The sequence below is a fragment of the Salmo salar genome, chromosome 01, assembly GCF_965601325.2.
Source record: "Salmo salar chromosome 01, fSalSal1, whole genome shotgun sequence".
Lineage (NCBI taxonomy): Eukaryota > Metazoa > Chordata > Actinopteri > Salmoniformes > Salmonidae > Salmo > Salmo salar.
The window spans coordinates 174,493,026-174,514,107 of NC_138291.1; the positions used below are offsets into that span (position 1 = coordinate 174,493,026).

The window sequence follows — 21,082 nt, forward strand, 5'->3', positions numbered from 1 at the left end:
GTCTTGGCAGTCTTCTGAGAGGATTAGATGGATATATGTATTATGGTAATATGGCTACATCATGCCTTCCGATTGGCTGCGTGGAAATTTCAATGCTTCCACCAGATCTACAGACCCGTGTTCAGTTGACCAACGTCGCAGATAGAAATGCCATGGATAGAGCTGACATGATTCCTTGTTCTACATGTTCTACGTGTCAGAGAAGCATGTTTGTTTTACATAACAAATGTCTGTCTGAACGTTCCACTGTAAAGGGACTCTACTGTCATTTAGGCCTCATGTGGCCTACCCCAACCTGTCATTAACCCCCTGACCTTCTCTCCCTCAGGTGGTGAAGCCTGTCCCCCTGCGACCGGACGGGAGCGAGGCGGGCTGCAAAGGGGCAGAGGCAGGCGCCGACGCCCCCGCCAGCTCCTCCCCCCAGCAGAGCAGAGGCCGCCGCAGCCCCTCCCCTGGAACCCCCTCTTCCTCCTCCTCTTCCTCTGGCAGGGCCGGTGGGAAGCCTGAGTCCCCCGGGGTGCGCAGGAAGAGGGCCTCACCCGTGCCGGTGATTAGCACACACACAGACGTAGCGCACAGACATTAAAACATTTTGATGATAATGTAACATTGATTAGATATGAAGCCTCTTCACTTGGGGTTTAAAAGAACTGTAAAAAGTATCATAGCAATATGAAGTCCTAAGTGACTATTTAGTGACAGTATAATATACCCACGTAACTATTGTTCTGAGGCTGTCTTGATCTGATGTTGTTGTGTAGTTTCAGAGTGGCAGGGTGACGCCCCCTCGCCGGGCGCCCTCCCCAGACGGCTTCTCCCCCTACAGTCCTGAGGAGACCAGTCGCCGTGTCAACAAGGTCATGAGGGCTCGCCTCTACCTACTGCAGCAGATAGGCCCCAACTCCTTTCTGATTGGAGGAGACAGCCCCGACAACAAATACAGGGTGTTCATTGGTCCACAGGTAGGAATTGCTGGAAGTCCACTCAGACCAATGAAGAAAGATTTAAACAGAATCAAGACTAATTTTCAAATCGACTCCCTCTACCGTCTATGTACTTGTGGCGATATTAAAAGGATTAGATGGGTGTTATCAACTATTATACTGATATATACAAGTGTCTAGACTTGGGGTCGATTGGGAATTGATTAAGCTGATGCAGGTTTGTGAGATTCCAACTGGCAGGCTAGATTGAGGCTTGGCTGCAACAACGGTTCCAGCTTTTACCAATTTGCGTTTCGAGTAACTGTCCATTTGAAAATCTGACTTTTAAAAGTTTGTATTCTGTTAACTCGTACCCAAATAATGTTGTTGACTCGTCCTATACTCGTATTTGTGGCCAAAACATAAATTGAAGTGATAATAGGGCTAGGGATATCCAGGGACCTCACTATACGATATTGTCATGATACTTAGGTGCCGATATGTGTTGCCATTCGATACTGTGATTTTATTGCGATTCGATTTTCTCCCCCTACAGTCCTGGGGAGACTAGCTCAAAAAAAATATTGCAATATTGTCAAAACAATATAATAATATATATCATTGAAAATAATATCCTCATATGTAGTTGTACTAAGAAAAAAAACGGTTCAAAAACCACACGTCAAACTTGTATCTCAACAAGAACACGTTGTATTTTCTCAGAGTATGATGTCATACTCCTGAAGAGGATGAGCTGACCAGTCAGCCGTCTACTCGCATTCGTATTTTTGATGGCCAATGAGTGCCCACACTATTCTGTTGCTTTTTAACATACAGTAGTTAATTACCATTTTTGTTGGAAGGAAAACCATTTCACTCGTATTGTAAGTAATTATAGGTCATATTTCATAGAAATCTGGAAACACTGGACAGTTACTTTAATCATTTGCTTCACTTGTACGTTGGCAGGCTCTTTTTGTTTACCCAGCCATTTACTACTGTAGTGTTTACCCAGCCATTTACTACTGTAGTGTTTACCCAGCCATTTACTACTGTAGTGATTACCCAGCCATTTACTACTGTAGTGATTACCCAGCCATTTACTACTGTAGTGATTACCCAGCCATTTACTACTGTAGTGTTTACCCAGCCATTTACTACTGTAGTGATTACCCAGCCATTTACTACTGTAGTGATTACCCAGCCATTTACTACTGTAGTGTTTACCCAGCCATTTACTACTGTAGTGTTTACCCAGCCATTTACTACTGTAGTGTTTACCCAGCCATTTACTACTGTAGTGATTACCCAGCCATTTACTACTGTAGTGTTTACCCAGCCATTTACTACTGTAGTGTTTACCCAGCCATTTACTACTGTAGTGTTTACCCAGCCATTTACTACTGTAGTGATTACCCAGCCATTTACTACTGTAGTGATTACCCAGCCATTTACTACTGTAGTGTTTACCCAGCCATTTACTACTGTAGTGTTTACCCAGCCATTTACTACTGTAGTGTTTACCCAGCCATTTACTACTGTAGTGATTACCCAGCCATTTACTACTGTAGTGTTTACCCAGCCATTTACTACTGTAGTGTTTACCCAGCCATTTACTACTGTAGTGTTTACCCAGCCATTTACTACTGTAGTGTTTACCCAGCCATTTACTACTGTAGTGTTTACCCAGCCATTTACTACTGTAGTGATTACCCAGCCATTTACTACTGTAGTGTTTACCCAGCCATTTACTACTGTAGTGTTTACCCAGCCATTTACTACTGTAGTGATTACCCAGCCATTTACTACTGTAGTGTTTACCCAGCCATTTACTACTGTAGTGTTTACCCAGCCATTTACTACTGTAGTGATTACCCAGCCATTTACTACTGTAGTGATTACCCAGCCATTTGCTACTGTAGCGATGGAGTGATTACCCAGCCATTTACTACTGGAGCGATTTATCGTTAGTAAATGTCTGGGTAATCGCTCCATCGCTCCAGTAGCGAATGGCTGGGTAATCGCTCCAGTAGCGAATGGCTGGGTAATCGCTCCAGTAGCGAATGGCTGGGTAATCGCTCCAGTAGCGAATGGCTGAGTAATCGCTCCAGTAGCGAATGGCTGGGTAATCACTCCATCGCTACAGTAGTAAATGGCTGGGTAAACACTACAGTAGCAAATGGCTGGGTAATCACTACAGTAGTAAATGGCTGGGTAATCACTACAGTAGCAAATGGCTGGGTAATCACTACAGTAGCAAATGGCTGGGTAATCACTACAGTAGCAAATGGCTGGGTAATCACTACAGTAGCAAATGGCTGGGTAATCACTACAGTAGCAAATGGCTGGGTAATCACTCCATCGCTACAGTAGCAAATGGCTGGGTAATCACTACAGTAGCAAATGGCTGGGTAATCACTACAGTAGCAAATGGCTGGGTAATCACTACAGTAGCAAATGGCTGGGTAATCACTACAGTAGTAAATGGCTGGGTAATCACTACAGTAGTAAATGGCTGGGTAATCACTACAGTAGTAAATGGCTGGGTAAACACTACAGTAGTAAATGGCTGGGTAAACACTACAGTAGTAAATGGCTGGGTAATCACTACAGTAGCAAATGGCTGGGTAATCACTCCATCGCTACAGTAGCAAATGGCTGGGTAAACACTCCAGTAGTAAATGGCTGGGTAATCACTACAGTAGCAAATGGCTGGGTAATCACTCCATCGCTACAGTAGCAAATGGCTGGGTAATCACTCCATCGCTACAGTAGCAAATGGCTGGGTAATCACTACAGTAGCAAATGGCTGGGTAATCACTACAGTAGCAAATGGCTGGGTAATCACTACAGTAGCAAATGGCTGGGTAATCACTACAGTAGCAAATGGCTGGGTAATCACTACAGTAGCAAATGGCTGGGTAATCACTACAGCAGGTCTGTATCTGTCTGCGTGACCATTTATGGCCATCTGTGTGTGCCTGCGCGTGTGTGTGTGAGTACGGTGTTGGTATGTATATGCACACACGTGAGTAACCCCCCCGGTCTGCTATCCTCTCCATTTACTGTAGACCTGTAGCTGTGGCCGAGGGGCGTTCTGTATCCACGTCCTCTTCGTCATGCTCCGTGTCTTCCAGCTGGAGCCCTCAGACCCCCTGCTCTGGAGGAAAACCCTCAAAAACTTTGAGGTAACCTTTCAGCAACCAACCGACATGCCCTGTAACCAATCTGTGTAATTCCCCTTTCTCCCTACTGAGCTGAGAGAACTGAGCTGTACTGTGCTGGCCTGTTTAAGGATCCAACATGCTGAAACCGTGCTGGACAGGACAATGTGAAAATGGGGATATCCGTACCAGCACAATATGCTTCAGCTCAAAACAATAGTTTGACAAGGGCCTACATGATTAGCTAAACCCATTTTGTAATGACCAATTTCCAAAGAAAGCTAGAATATTTCTAATTTATGTTTAGGATAACTTTCAATGACTTGCACCATCTTGAATGCACATTAGATATGGACTTGAATATGTAGATACTTAACCACTAGTCGAGAAAATGACAATCTGATCCAAGATCAGCGTCTAGGGCAGATTTCTCCCTACGACGGCTAACTGTGGCATTGTCTCCAGGTGGAGAGCTTGTTCCAGAAGTACCACAATCGCCGCAGCTCGCGCATCAAGGCGCCGTCGCGCAACACCATTCAGAAGTTTGTGTCGCGCATGTCCAACCCCCACACGTCCTGTCCGTCCAGCAACTCTGGCGCCTCGAGCAACGACAGCAGGTAGTGTGTACACACACGCACACACACACACAGAGTACAGATGTTGTATTGTAAAACATATTATGCCAGAAGGCCCTTGAATACCACCAAGTTGTATAAACATAAGTGGTGTCAAATTTTGGATTTTGATGTGAACGAGGGTCAAGCATTGGTTTAACACACTGGTCCAGCTTGGTTTAACACAAATGTCTCTTTCCCTTTATGCCCTGGCTGTTATTTATGTGTGTGTGTATGTGTGTGTATGTGTGTGTGTGTGTGTGTGTACAGTTGAAGTCGGAAGTTTACATACACCTTCGCCAAATACATTTAAACTCAGTTTTTCACAATTCCTGACATTTAATCTCAGTAAAAATTCCCTGTTTTAGCTCATCGCTTTATTTTAAGAATGTGAAATGTCAGAATAATAGTTGAGAGAATGATTTCAGCTTTTATTTCTTACATCACATTCCCAGTGGGTCAGAAGTTTACATACACTCAATTAGTATTTGGTAGCGTTGCCTTTAAATTGTTTAACTTGGGTCAAATGTTTCGGGTAGCCTTCCATAAGCTTCCCACAATAAGTTGGGTGAATTTTTGGCCCATTCCTCCTGACAGAGCTGGTGTAACCGAGTCAGGATTGTAGGCCTCCTTGCTCGCACACGCTTTTTCAGTTCTGCTCACAAATCTATGGGATTGAGGTCAGGGCCTTGTGATGGCCACTCCAGTACCTAGACTTTGTCCTTAAGCCATTTTGCCACAACTTTGGAAGTATGCTTGGGGTCATTGTCCATTTGGAAGACCCATTTGCAACCAAGCTTTAACTTCCTGACTGATGTCTTGAGATGTTGCTTCAATATATCCACATAATTTTCCTACCTCATGATGCCATCTATTTTGTGAAGTGCACCAGTCCCTCCTGCAGCAAAGCACCTCCACAACATGATGCTGCCACCCCTGTGCTTCACGGTTGGGATGGTGTTCTTCGGCTTGCAAGCATCACCCTTTTTCCTCCAAACATAACGATAGTCATTATGGCCTAACAGTTCTATTTATTTTTTTTTTTTTCATCAGACCAGAGGACATTTCTCCAAAAAGTACGATCTTTGTCCCCATGTGCAGTTGCAAACCGTAGTCTGGCTTTTTTATGGCGGTTTTGGAGCAGTGGCTTCTTCCTTGCTGAGCCGGCTTTCAGGTTATGTTAATATAGGACTTGTTTTACTGTGGATATAGATACTTTTGTACCTGTTTCCTCCAGCATCTTCACAAGATCCTTTGTTGCTGTTGTTCTGGGATTGATTTGCACTTTTCGCACCAAAGTACGTTAATCTCTAGGAGACAGAACAAGTCTCCTTCCTGAGCGGTATGACGGCTGCGTGGTCCCATGGTGTTTATACTTGCGTACTATTGTTTGTACAGATGAATGTGGTACATTCAGGCGTTTGGAAATTGCTCCCAAGGATGAACCAGACTTGTGGAGGTCTACAATGGTTTTTCTGAGGTCTTGGCTGATTTCTTTTGATTTTCCCATGATGTCAAGCAAAGAGGCACTGAGTTTGAAGGTAGGCCTTGAAATACATCCACAGGTACACCTCCAATTGACTCAAATGATGTCAATTAGCCTATCAGAAACTTCTAAAGCCATTACATAATTTTCTGGAATTTTCCAAGCTGTTTAAAGGCACAGTCAATTTAGTGTATGTAAACTTCTGACCCACTGGAATTGTGATACAGTGAAATATTCTGTCTAAACAATTGTTGGAAAAATTACTTATGTCAAGCGCAAAGTAGATGTCCTAACCGAGTTGCCAAAACTATAGTTTGTTAACAAGAAATTTGTGGTTGTTGCTGAGAAACGAGTTTTAATGACTTCAATCTAAGTGTATGTAAACTTCCGATTTCAACTGTATGTATGTATGTGTTTATGTGTTTATGTCCTTTATTTTTCTCTTCCCCCTCTGTCTCTCTCTCACCCCGTCTGTCTCTCTCTCACCCTGTCTGTCTCTCTCTCACCCCGTCTGTCTCTCTCTCACCCCGTCTGTCTCTCTCTCACCCCGTCTGTCTCTCTCTCACCCCGTCTGTCTCTCTCTCACCCCGTCTGTCTCTCTCTCACCCCCTCTGTCTCTCTCTCTCACCCCGTCTCTCTCTCTGTCAGTAGTCTGAAGGATGAAGAGGAGCAGATGTGTCCTATTTGTCTGTTGGACATGCTGGATGAGGAGAGTCTGACTGTGTGTGAGGAAGGCTGCAGGAACAAGCTGCACCACCACTGCATGTCTATCTGTGAGTACAACAGTACGCTATCAGGAGACTGCATGTTTATCTGTGAGTACAACAGTACGCTATCAAAAGACTGCATGTCTGTGAGTACTACAGTACGCTATCAAAAGACTGCATGTCTGTGAGTACTACAGTACGCTATCAGGAGACTGCATGTCTGTGAGTACTACAGTACGCTATCAGGAGACTGCATGTCTGTGAGTACTACAGTACGCGATCAGGAGACTGCATGTTTATCTGTGAGTACTACAGTACGCTATCAAAAGACTGCATGTCTGTGAGTACTACAGTACGCTATCAAAAGACTGCATGTCTGTGAGTATTACAGTACGCTATCAAAAGTTCAACTCATTTAAACTTTTGACGCGTGTACAGTGTAATATGGTTCCTGTCATCTAAGCCAAGGTGAGCTCTGACATTGTCAACATAGTTTTACCCAAGTAGCACTTAGGGTTAGTTCATAAGGCAGGGGTATTGAAATCTGACTCTACAAGGTCCTGAGTACTGCTGGTTTTCTGTTCCGCCAGATAAGTAATTGCACTCACCTGGTGTCCCAGGTCTAAATCCGTTCCTGATATAGAGGGGAAGAATACTTTTTTAAAAAGCAGTTAAACTGGCATCAAGGTCCAGATTTTTCTATTTGTGGGGCATATGGTATTCTGTTGTAGTTGCTTTTAGGAACACTAAGCACATGTATATCCATTATGGCGCTACCACTGTACACCAACTGGTGAAGAAAAGCACTGAGTGGAAACAAGACTTTCAGACCTTCTACTCTGTTTATTTTAGTGTCGTTTCACCGTATCAGCTTCTCTCAAAATACATGTTTTATCACCCCACACCTCGTCAAACAGAGGCTGACTCTGAAGAGGGAAATTATAATAGGCTCCGAGCTGTTAGCGATCTCCCCTAACATCGACCGACTGACTGTTTGAGACCTGGGTGTCTGTGGCCCGGCCTCAGACATGGACTCGTCTGACATTTAGTGACTCCATGCAGTCATCCATGAAGGTTTTATAGTCCAGCAAGCACCACCACACTCCACTCCGCTTACCCCCATCCCATTACACACACACACACACACACACACACACACACACACACACACACACACACACACACACACACACACACACACACACACACACACACACAGCCCTCTCGATAGTCTGTCACGTTCGTGCCGAGGCCCTAGCCCTCTTCTCTCTCTCTCTCTAAACTCCAGTCTAATTGTTGCTCCATTTTATTGGTGCATTGACTTCCTTGACACCCAGTCAGTGCATTGTCATTTTTCTAAACTGGGGGGAGAGCTAATTCTGTTGGTCCGTCTCTGCCTGTCTCGCAGGGGCTGAGGAATGCCGGCGGAACCACGAGACGCTCATCTGCCCCCTCTGTAGAGCCAAGTGGAAGTCCCATGATTTTTACAGGTAATTTTAACGTGTGTTTGTGTGGGCTAGGAACTAGCAACTCCTGGAAAGACTCCTGGGATGGGGGGAAGGGGAATGATTTGACAGCGCACCAGCTGGTATCTGGTATTGTTGTGTGAAAGACGGGGGAAGCGGCTTCACTATATTTGTGTCTGGGAGGAAAGGAAACACCTGCCTCGTCTGAGATGACAGAACAGCTGTGGAGCTTCACGAATCTCATGCAAGCTGAATGCAAGCTATGGTTAACTAACAGTTAGCTAACTATTGAATGGTTTATAAGCTGTTTATAAGCTCAGTGTTAAGGATTTAGATTAGAGCATATCGTGTGGAACTGCACAATGAATCTGTGATGGATTCATTGCAGGCTACGTCAATGACACAGTAGCACAGAGACGGGAAAGAACCTTGAGTGTTAGCGGTGAGCTACGCTACAGTGTATTCGGAAAGTATTCAGGCCCTTTCCCCTTTTCCACATTTTGTTACGTTACTGCCTTATTCTAAAATTGATTAAATCGTATTTTCCCCTCAATCTACCCACAATACCCCATAATGACAAAACAAAAACAGGTTTTTAGACATTTTAAAAATTAACAACTGATGTTACATTTACATAAGTATTCTGATCTTTACTCAGTACTTTGCTGAAGCAGCTTTGGCAGCGATTACAGCCTCGAGTCTTCTTGGGTATGACGCTACAAGCTTGGCACACCTGTATTTGGGGAGTTTCTCCCATTCTTCTCTGCAGATCCTCTCAAGCTCTGTCAGGTTGGATGGAGAGCGTTGCTGCGCAGCTATTTTCAGGTCTCTCCAGAGATCGGATTCAATTCCAGGCTCTGGCTGGGCCTCTCAAGGACTTGTCCCGAAGCCACTTCTGCGTTGTCTTGGCTGTGTGCTTAGGGTCGTTGTCCTTTTGGAAGGTGAACCTTCACCCCAGTCTGAGGTCCTGAGCGCTCTGTAGCAGGTTTTTTATCATGGATCTCTCTGTACTTTGCTCTGTTCATCTTTGCCTCGATCCTGACTAGTCTCCCATTAGCATGTTAGTGGTGCGCTAGGCTATATCATTCTAGGTCAAACAGGGCTACGCTAATGCAGTGTGCCAGAGCCATCACATTAGCATGTTATTGGTGCGCTAGGCTATATCATGCTAGGTCAAACAGGGCTACGCTAACGCAGTGTGCCAGAGCCATTCCGCTTAAAGCTTAATAGAAGCCAATAACTGAACCCAGGTTGGGAGTTCAGGAATATCAGTGTCAACAGCCCCACCGCCTCTCTCACACACACACACACACACACATACACACATACACACACACACACACATACACACACACACACACACACACACACATACACACACATACACACACACACACACACACACACACACACACACACACATACACACACACACACACACACACACACACACACACACACACACACACACACACACACACACACACACATACATACATACATACATACATACATATTACACACACACATATATATATATATTACACACACATCACCATTCGAAACTCACCCCCCCCCCCACACATCACCATTCGAGACTCACCCCCCCCCCCCCCCCACATCACCATTCGAGACTCACCCCCCCCCCACACATCACCATTCGAGACTCACACCCCCCCCACACATCACCATTCGAGACTCACACCCCCCCCACACATCACCATTCGAGACTCACCCCCCCCCCCCACATCACCATTCGAGACTCACCCCCCCACACATCACCATTCGAGACTCACCCCCCCACACATCACCATTCGAGACTCACCCCCCCACACATCACCATTCGAGACTCACCCCCCCACACATCACCATTCGAGACTCACCCCCCCCACACATCACCATTCGAGACTCACCCCCCCCACACATCACCATTCGAGACTCACACCCCCCCCCCCACACATCACCATTCGAGACTCACACCCCCCCCCCACATCACCATTCGAGACTCACACCCCCCCCACATCACCATTCGAGACTCACCCCCCCACACATCACCATTCGAGACTCACCCCCCCACACATCACCATTCGAGACTCACCCCCCCCACACATCACCATTCGAGACTCACCCCCCCACACATCACCATTCGAGACTCACCCCCCCACACATCACCATTCGAGACTCACCCCACCACACATCACCATTCGAGACTCACCCCCCCACACATCACCATTCGAGACTCACCCCCCCACACATCACCATTCGAGACTCACCCCCCCACACATCACCATTCGAGACTCACCCCCCCACACATCACCATTCGAGACTCACCCCCCCACACATCACCATTCGAGACTCACCCCCCCACACATCACCATTCCCTTAGCTCTCAACCCTTACAACCAGCCACTGTAAAACATTAAAGCACTAAAAACTGTAGACATTTGAATGTGTCTCCACAATGTTTATCTGAAGGCTCTAGTGCTGTATAATATTACCCCTGAATGAGCCCATGTCCTACCATAAATAAGTACATGCTAAATACACCAGCCTCAAGAACTTCTTTGAACTTGAAGTGCCGTGTGTGAGGATGCACACGTATGTTAGTGTGCGCACCTGTGTGTGTGTGTGTGTGTGTGTGTGTGTGTGTGTGTGTGTGTGTGTGTGTGTGTGTGTGTACGTAGGTTTGTCGTGAGCTCGATCTCCTCCACATTGCGGTTATGTGAGCCAGACAGCCAGGCACCAGCCCTTGTTTTGTGCGTCTGCCTGGGAATGAAATGATAGCTGTTGTTTTTTCCCCCCTTAAGACATGAATACTGTCAGAAAGTATCTGTTACCCCCTCCACCCTGAAATCGGACCCAGTTGTTTTTCTACCTTTTTTTTGTTGTTTGTTTGCAATTATGATGACCCGCCATGTCACATGACTATTGTGCCAATACAACATGAAGGAAAGAGTTACCAATTTTTCCGGTTTCACTGGGTTGATTCCTGGCGTCTTTAGAATATGATTCTCCCCCTATTGACAACTTCTCCCCCCATTCATTATATTCTGAAAGTATATTCCTGAATCCTGACCAAGCCTGAATCAGCATATTTGTGACCATTCTTTATTATAATATCAAATGCTCAGAACTACAATTCAAACTTAGTCTAGTTACCTACCTACCACCACCATTTTGAGTCCCCCAAAAGTCGCTAAAAGCTAACTGACTTTGGCGTCTTTCTCGGCAGCCATGACCCCTCATCTGTTTCCATGGAGAATGCGGCGGCGTCATCATCCCACAGCGAAGGGGGTTCCAGAGGGGGATCATCGTCCCAGGAGGGGGACTTCACCCTGCCACAATACGGGGTCCAGCAAATCCCCCAGACCTACAAAGAACTGGCCGAGCCCTGGATAAAGGTGTGAGGGGTGGGAAGATGGACGTGGTGTCTATAATGTGGGGACCCTGTTTTATACTTTCAAATTCTTGAATAACCTTTTGAGCTTGCATTTTTTGGGACTATTCCTTTCCCTTTGCCTACAAAGAGGGGTTTACGTGTACTTGTCTCTATCTGATCAGTGCCATATTCCTTTCAGACTAATTTACTGTCTCTGTCCTCCCAAGGTGTTTGGCATGGAGGTGGTGGGCTGTCTGTTCTCCAGGAACTGGAACATCAGGGAGATGGCCCTGCGGCGGCTGTCACATGACGTCAGCGGCGCGCTCCTCCTGGCCAATGGTGAACGCTCCTGGCCGGGGGCGGGACTAGGGGCCGGGGCGGGCTGCTCTGAGGTGTCAGGTGACGTGGTGGTGGAGTCGTGCTGCAGCGTCCTCTCCATGGTGTGTGCTGACCCTGTCTACAAGGTCTACGTGGCTGCACTGGTGAGACTCAACATTTAGTCATTTAGCAGGTGGTCTTATCCAGACCCACTTAACACTTCCTGCATTCATGTTAAGATGGCTAGGTGGGACAACCACATATCACAGTCATGGCTGATAATTAAATAGTTATCAGTGAAGTTGGGGCTAGTAAAAAAGAGCAGTGTGAGTGTTTTAGTACCTTATTTTCTTAAATATGACTGTACCATACTCCAGCTGTCAAGGAAAGCATTTTGGCCCCATAAAGTCTGAAGCCCCGTCCATAAACAACCTCTATCACGGCGCTTCCAAAGCTTTTATCTTCCAGAAATCACCATCACTTCAAAGACAAATTATACACTGTACTGTATGTACACAGTGATTGCAATGCATAGACGGTCAAGTAACTTCAGCTCATTGCCATGAACCCAGTGCTGAAGACATGAAATGTATTGTTATCGGTACTGATTAGTTAGTGCTACCTGATCTCCGCTTTCACCCCTTGGCCTGTCTCCCGCCCACCACAGCTCTTAAATTGTCCTAAAGTCCACTTCAACAACAAGCTAGCCTGGCTAGTCCTAAAGTCCACTTCAACAACAAGCTAGCCTGGCTAGTCCTAAAGTCCACTTCAACAACAAGCTAGCCTGGCTAGTCCTAAAGTCCACTTCAACAACAAGCTAGCCTGGCTAGTCCTAAAGTCCACTTCAACAACAAGCTAGCCTGGCTAGTCCTAAAGTCAAAGCAGCAGGGATTCTCCAAGGACAGACTGAGCATCTCTTTTTTCACTCCTCCTAGCCTAATTTCTTCTACTTCGTCTCTTTTAGAGAACAATATTTATTGGTGGCTGTTTTAAAAAATATGCAGACCCTCTGGGGAGCTCGACATTTCCCCCCGCGGCACTTTGCTTCAGCAGAGCTGCGGTTATGGAAAACAAAAAGGGTTCTGTCTTCTCTGGGGGCTTTCCAGCGTGTTTAGCAGCAGACAGACTTTTGGCGTCTGTTGTATTCTTCTATTAAGACAAAGCAGGGGATGTTGGTGATGGCGGGGTGTGGACTAAAAATACCATGGGCACCACCAGAGTTGGAAGAGTTGGACAAAAATCGACTTAAATCGCCGTTTTCAAAAGCCTCTACTTTGTTTGAGGCAGCCTTGGAAAGTGTGCTCAGATCACGGGCAACGTGCGCACTACCTTGGACCTTGTAACGAGTGAAAATGCCAGAGCCACCATTTCAATAACTTTGATGGGGGTCCTATTTTCTTGCCTTGTCATACCATGTGATGTGGCTTCCCCTTTGGAAGTTTTGTTTGTTTTGCCAAAATACTTGTTTATTGATATGATCCATCTCTCCTGAGAGTAGAGTAGGCTGGGGAGAATGTAGTAATGGAGGTGGAGGGAGTGAGAGGGAGGGAGTGAGTGTATGTAGTGCTGTGTTTGAGTGATTTGTGAGTGGGATGAGGTGGTTGGAGGAAGGAGTAGCCATGTCTGCCTGGTGGAGGGAGGGAGGGAGGGAGGGAGGGGGAGAAAGTCTCTGAGTCCCTCTCTCTCTATCGGGCTCTGGGCAGCATTCCAATGCAACTCTCTATCAGTCACCACTTCTCTCTCTCTGGGAGTAAGGGTCAGGCTGCACCGCCTGTAACCCAGCACCTCTACCCCTCTCCTGGGGGGAGCACCTCCAAGTCTCCTCCACCTCCAGCCGAGGCCACAGAGGGTCTCCAAAGCCCTTGTGGTCAGGCCCAGGTGGACATATTCTCACAGGAATAGACGGGGTCTTAACTCGACTGGGTCGAACGCGTAATTTCCCCAACCTCCTTATTAGTATTACATTTGGGCTCCAAGAGGTCTTGTGTTGCGCATTCATTTTTCAATTTTACATTTTTTTACGCAACTTGCCATCTCAGCATTTGCCGTGTTTGTTTGGTTTAGTCATGTAGGGCAAAAAAAAAGTTTTTGGGGGTGGGCTTTATATAAAGTATTTAAAACTCATAGTTGATAGTAAGTTTTTATACTTTAGACTGGACAATATTGTTGTCACATTCACTGTTCTTGTCTTTACCCATGTTCCACACACAAGACTAGGGATAAAGTGTTTGTAGTACTGACTGTATGTTTGAAGTGTTAATGTGAACCCTGGTCTCTTACCCCCCTCGTTGTAGAAAACCTTGCGGGCCATGCTGGTGTACACGCCCTGCCACTCCGTGTCTGAACGCTCACGCCTGCAGCAGCTGCTCCGGCCTGTGGTGGAGACCATCCTGGTCAAATGTGCCGACGCCAACAGGTAAAGTCAGTCTGAAACTACAGAGTGGGATAGATATGGGAGCCTGACTACAACTGCTTGTAGCTAGTGCCCTCAGGTGGAGAATCCACAACAGGACTTGTTCGGTTTCTCCCAGTATGATCAGTGGTGAGTTCTATCAGGGACATTCACATCTGAGTCTGGAGGTCCGGGTCCTGCTGGTTTTCTCTTCTACCTGATAATTCATTGCACCCACTTGGTGTCCCAGGTCTAAATCAGTCACTGATCAGATTTTCATTCATCAGCAGTGGAACTGGCTTCCAGGTCCAGATATGAATTTCCATGATATTCTGTGTATCTCCAAGAACTGACTCAAATATGGGCACCTTTACTTGTGGTATAATACTGTTAGTCAACAGATTTCCATGATTCCTGTCTCATTTCAGTAGGTCTATGTTGCACACTGTATAATCTCGTTTAAGCCAGAACTAAAATGTTGTTTAATTTGGTCAGAATGTTAACGTAGTCTGTCCACAAGAGAACACACTGTATAAAAGTATGAATGACGGCCGTTAGTACTCTAGCATGGACATTAATTCTGAGTGTCATTTCTGTGTCCAGTCGTACCAGCCAGCTGTCGGTGTCCACACTACTGGAGCTGTGTAAAGGTCAGCTGGGAGAGCTGGCTGTGGGTAGAGAGATCCTCAAAGCAGGTAAGAGCTACAAATCCCATGCAGCCCCTCTGGGGTATCAGTGGAAATGTAGTCTTCGCCCCATATCACATACTCACCACAATTTATATATGCGACTTTGACTATATCTGTTGTCTTAAGTGTTTTTTCTTCTCAACAACAGTAAATATGCCACTTGTCTAATACTCAGTATCCATCTGGCCATTAATGCCCAGGTGTATATGTCTTCAACATCCACTGTAAGCATCTCTCCCTATCCATCTCTCTCAGGGTCCATCGGTATTGGCGGGGTGGACTATGTCCTGAACTGCATCCTGGGGCCCCAGACGGAGGCCAATAACTGGCAGGCCCTGCTGGGCCGTCTGTGTCTGATTGACAGGCTCCTGCTGGAGTTCCCTGCTGAGTTTTACCCCCACATCGTCTCCGGAGGGGACTGGCACCAGTCTCAGACCCTGGGGGATAGGTACGCAATCTTATCGTCTTAGACTTGTTCTTGTATAGCCTGATTCACCTAGCTGCTGACTCGAGTCTGACTCCCTGGGAGAGGTAGAGTGCCACAGGGATGAGCGTTGTGCCCAGTGATATTTCCCTGACTTAGTAGTTTGGATCTTGTAGTCACGTAGCCTTGAGCTCACAGCAGTGATATGGTGACCTTGTCATGGTATAGCCTCGATCACCTAGACAAAGTCAAAACCTTGTACGCTTGAGTGCGTAGCCTTGGATACATAGCCTTGACCTGGCCCATTACTCTGAATGCTTGGGTTAAGGCACCTAATGTCCTATTATGGATTCTTTGGGCATTGCTATTAATAAACACTACAAACTTTATTAAAAATGGTGTCCTGGTTTGTAGCTTGTAATTCAGTAGTTTGGTCTGTTCTTAATGTTGATGACATTATGGTAATTGAAATATTTTTTCTTCCAAATTAAAATATGTAGACTCGTGATGACCAAACTCTGGTCTGGATAACACTTCCTTGAATCGTGTGTTTATAGCTCACACAGTGGTTTTATTGCAAGAGAGTGTACTATAGGGAATAGGAAGCTACAGCCTTTTCAGTTGTCCTTCTCCTGTTCCTCTGTCCAGGTATCAGAAGCTGCTCCCCCTACTGAGCTTCTCGCTGCAGTCCATCGACAACTCCCACTCTATGGTGGGCAAGCTGTCTCGCCGCGTGTTCCTGAGCGCCGCGCGCATGGTGGCCCGCGTGCCGCACGTCTTCGTGAAGCTCCTGGACATGCTGAGCGTCACCAGCTCCACGCACTACGCCCGCATGCGCCGCCGCCTGCTCGCCATCGCCGAGGAGATGGACATCCTGGACGCCATCAACCTGGGCCTGGAGAGCATGGAGCACAGCGCCAGCGAGGCGCACCAACGGGCCAGCGCCGCCTTCCTTGAGCCCTCCGCGCCTCAGAACTCGCCCAACGTAACCGAGAGCAACACCCCGACGCATACGGTCCAGATGACCAGCGGGAAGGGAGGGAGAGGTTTCTCCGGCAACGTGGGAGCGAGTCCTGAGGATATAAGTGAGAGGTTAGCGGCCATCTCAACTAGCGCTGGGCGTCCCAATATGGCCACTTCCACGTGCGGTGGGGCCCTGGCCGAGCACCCAAAGCCCCCCGTTCAGGCGCGTAACCGCCCCCTCAGCCAGTGCCTGAACTCTACGCCTTCCAGCCAAACCCCCAGCCTCCCCTCGCCCTCCGCCTCCCACCCTCCCCCCTCCTTCCCAGGCCCTGACAACAGTACCAAACCCCGGCCCCAGAGCTTCGTCCCCAGCAAGCTAGCGTCAACTGCCCCCTCCTCTGCTTCCTCCTGCTCTCCAGGCACCCAGCGCAGGTTTCCCCAGCAGAAGCCCTTCAGCAACAAGGACCCAGAGAAGCAGCTCCCCTCCCCCTGTTTCACCCAGGCCCGACCCCTCCCCTCCAGCCAGATCCACAGACCAAAGCCCTCCCGACCCACCCCCTCCGAGGGAGCCAAGACCCTCTGCACCTCGCCCACTCCAAGAGCCTCCAAGATGGGCATGAAGCTGGACCTCCAGGGGGAATCGCCCAGCCTCTCCACCAGCGCCTCTAGAGGTGAAGGCCCCTCCACAGGGGGCCACATGGGGGGTACCACCACCCTCATCAGCAGCGAGGACAGCTGCTTCACCCCTGTGGAAGAGAAGTTCCGTGGACTGGCCGCCTCTGCTGAGCTCAACTCCTCCATGGAAGACCTCCTGGAAGCATCTTTGCCCGTTGCTGGTGACACCACCGTCACGTTCCAGTCGGAGGTGGCCGTGCTGTCGCCGGAGCGGGCTGGGGACGGGCCGGGAGGAGGGGGAGAGGTGGGGATGTACAGCGAGGACGTGACGCAGCACCAGAAGTGCAAGGAGAAGATGGAGGCGGAGGAGGAGGCAGCGCTGGCCGTAGTTATGGCCATGTCAGAGTCGCAGGATGCGCTGCCCGTCATCCCCCAGCTGCAGGTGGATAAAGACCAGGACATCATCATCATCCAGGCAGATGTGAGTCAATGTGCACCTTCAGGAAAATATGTCCCAACACGGCTTTAGACTTCCTCAGTGTTCCCTAAACAAAAGGGCAGTTTCCCAGACACAGATTAAGCCTTATGTTTCTCCATTGAGCTTCCTTTTTCTCCAGGACTAGGCTTAATTTGTGCCCAGGAAACTGCCCCAGTAACTGGCTTAATAACTAACATATAAGTAGAGAACATTGTCACACCCAAGGTCAGAGAATACATGGGAATAATCATATCAAACTGCCAATATTGACTGAAGCCCTAAATCTAACCCACAGTGTGTGTGTGGTACTAGGCCTATTGCCTATACACATGCTGGCTGTGGGAAGCCTACCACTTCACGGCTGAGCCGTTGTTGCTCCTAGACTTTTCCACTTCACAATAACACTTACAGTTGACCGGGGAAGCTCTCTTTGACAGTGCCACATTGAAAGTCACTGAGCTCTTCAGTAAGGGCCATTTTACTGCCAATGTTTGTCTATGGAGATTGGCTGTGTGCTTGATTTTTATACACCTGTCAGCAACGGTATGGCTGAAATAGTCGAATCCACTCATTTCAAGGGGTGTCCACATACACGTGTGTGTGTATATACATGCATGCATACGTACGTATGTATGTACAGTTGAAGTCAGAAGTTCACATACACTTAGGTTGGAGTCATTTAAAACTCGTTTTTCAACCACTCCACAAATTTCTTGTTAACAAACTATAGTTTTTGCAAGTCGGTTAGGACATCTACTTTGTGCACGACACAGGTAATATTTCCAACAATTGTTTACTGACAGATTATTTCACTTATAATTCACTGTATCACAATTCCAGTGGGTCAGAAGTTTACATATACTAAGTTGACTGTGCCTTTAAACAGCCTGGAAAATTCCAGAAAATGTCATGGCTTTAGAAGCTTCTGATAGGCTAATTGACATCATTTGAGTCAATTGTATGTATTTCAAGGCGTACCTTCAAACTCAGTGCTTGATATCATGGGAAAATGAAAAGAAATCAGCCAAGACCTCAGGAAAAAATGGTAGACCTCCACAAGTCTGGTTCATCCTCGGGAGCAATTTCCAAACGCCTGAAGGTACCACGTTCATCTGTACAAACAATAGTACGCAAGTATAAACACCATGGGACCACGCAGCCGTCATACCGCTCAGGAAGGAGACGCGTTCTGTCTCCTAGAGATGAACGTACTCTGGTGCGAAAAGTGCAAATCAATCCCAGAACAACAACATAGGACCTTGTGAATATGCTGGAGGAAACGGGTACAAAAGTATCTATATCCACAGTAAAACGAGTCCTATATCGACATAACCTGAAAGGCCGCTCAGCAAGGAAGAAGCCACTGCTCCAAAACCGCCATAAAAAAGCCAGACTACGGTTTGCAACTGCACATGGTGACAAAGATTGTACTTTTTGGAGAAATGTCCTCTGGTCTGATGAAACAAAAATGGAACTGTTAGGCCATAATGACCATCGTTATGTTTGGAGGAAAAAGGGGGAGGCTTGCAAGCCGAAGAACACCATCCCAACCGTGAAGCACGGGGATGGCAGCATCATGTTGTGGAGGTGCTTTGCTGCAGGAGGGACTGGTGCACTTCACAAAATAGATGGCATCATGCAGAAGGAAAATTGTGAATATATTGAAGGAACATCTCAAGACATCAGTCAAGAAGTTAAAGCTTGGTTGCAAATGGGTCTTCCAGATGGACAATGACCCCAAGCATACTTCCAAAGTTGTGGCAAAATGGCTTAAGGACAACAAAGTCAAGGTATTGGAGTGGCCATCACAAAGCCCTAACCTCAATCCTATAGAAAATCTGTGGGCAGAACTGAAAAAGCGTGTGCAAGCAAGGATGCCTATAAACCTGACTCAGTTACACCAGCTCTGTCAGGAGGAATGGGCCAAAATTCACCCAACTTATTATGGGAAGCTTGTGGAAGGCTACCCGAAACATTTGAGCCAAGTGAAACAATTTAAAGGCAATGCTACCAAATACTAATTGAGTGTATGTAAACTTCTATCCCACTGGGAATGTGATGAAAGAAATAAAATATGAAATCATTGTCTCTACTATTATTCTGACATTTCACATTCTTAAAATAAAGTGGTGATCCTAACTGACCTAAAACAGGACATTTTTACTATGATTAAATGTCAGGAATTGTGAAACCGCGTTTAAATGTATTTGGCGAAGGTGTATGTGAACTTCCGACTTCAGGTTTGTATGTAATGTATGTGTGTGTCATACTGACGTGTTGTCATCCCATGCTTCCCCAGACTCCAGAGACACTGCCTGGCCATACCAAAGCCAAGCAGCCCTACAGGGAGGGCCAGGAGTGGCTGAAGGGCCAGCAGATTGGCCTGGGGGCCTTCTCCTCCTGCTACCAGGCCCAGGACGTGGGCACTGGCACCCTGATGGCTGTCAAACAGGTGAGAAGAGGAGACACATGGCAACCACAGATGTCTGCCCTGATGCACACCTGTTGATGTCAGAGAAATAGATGGTTATAAAAATGTGTCCTAGCCAGTCAGAGCTCTTACCATAGCGCATCTATACCTATTCAATGCTTTCCCATCTACAGGAGTGTTTAGGGAATACGGGCTAGGTGTTGTTGCTAGGTGGGGCCCATTGGGCTCTTGTGTCCCCTGGTGCAGAAACTCCGGGGATTCCATGTCAGAGTTGTGACTTCATTTTAGCTAGTGATCTCAAACTGAGATGTTGCCCTTAAAGAGAGAATGTCCAGCTCTCTTCCCCTGATAACCCTGTGTGTTCATGTCCTCCCTGACTATAGGTGACCTACGTCAGGAACACATCGTCGGAGCAAGAGGAGGTGGTGACTGCTCTGAGGGAGGAGATCCGGATGATGGCCCACCTCAACCACCCCAACATCATCCGTATGCTGGGGGCCACCTGCGAGAAGAGCAACTACAACCTGATGGTGGAGTGGATGGCAGGTAACGACCTCCTCCTCCTCGATGATGATGATGATGATATCCCACATTGAAAAAATTTGGATGTTTTAAGGGGGGGGGGGGGGGGCTTTCCTCATTTGTTCAATTCAATTTTGATTTAGTTGATAAAAAAATAAATAATAATTTGATAGATTTTTCTTTTCTTGCTTTTTATCTTTGATGTGATTATTCATTTTGTATTTATTCAACTTTTCAGAACTGGGTACATAAAATAGTATTAATTGTACCTTTAATGAGTGATGAATATGTATCAGCAGCATTAACTTCCTGTATGTAAATAAGACAAGTCATGTCCAATTGGAACTAACCAGAAGTTGAACTTGATAGTAGATATTGTAACTTTTGACCCCATCCCTACTATAAACTATTGTGCTTCCTCCTATAACAATCACATATGTTGCTCCCGTAGAAATAGAAGTACTGGGTGTACCATTATTAGGATAAATAGTCATTATATTTCATGGGTTGA

General features: G+C 46.8%; 1 protein-coding gene across 4 annotated transcripts in view; it reads left to right on the top strand.

The window, feature by feature from the left end:
* Positions 1-21,082, top strand: part of map3k1 (mitogen-activated protein kinase kinase kinase 1, E3 ubiquitin protein ligase) — a 60,981-nt gene that overhangs the window by 34,314 nt on the left and 5,585 nt on the right. For 3 of the 4 annotated variants that reach the window (XM_014144678.3, XM_045693621.2, XM_014144689.3), the window contains exons 3-16: positions 329-547; positions 762-962; positions 3,995-4,111; positions 4,553-4,704; positions 6,836-6,960; positions 8,303-8,384; positions 11,593-11,761; positions 11,967-12,221; positions 14,352-14,473; positions 15,053-15,144; positions 15,394-15,586; positions 16,211-17,621; positions 19,918-20,070; positions 20,433-20,595. In XM_014144678.3, coding sequence (XP_014000153.2) covers positions 329-547; positions 762-962; positions 3,995-4,111; positions 4,553-4,704; positions 6,836-6,960; positions 8,303-8,384; positions 11,593-11,761; positions 11,967-12,221; positions 14,352-14,473; positions 15,053-15,144; positions 15,394-15,586; positions 16,211-17,621; positions 19,918-20,070; positions 20,433-20,595 — 3,454 coding nt within the window. The remainder of the gene's footprint in view (positions 1-328; positions 548-761; positions 963-3,994; positions 4,112-4,552; positions 4,705-6,835; positions 6,961-8,302; positions 8,385-11,592; positions 11,762-11,966; positions 12,222-14,351; positions 14,474-15,052; positions 15,145-15,393; positions 15,587-16,210; positions 17,622-19,917; positions 20,071-20,432; positions 20,596-21,082) is intronic. The other variant, XM_014144685.3, reaches the window with a different exon arrangement.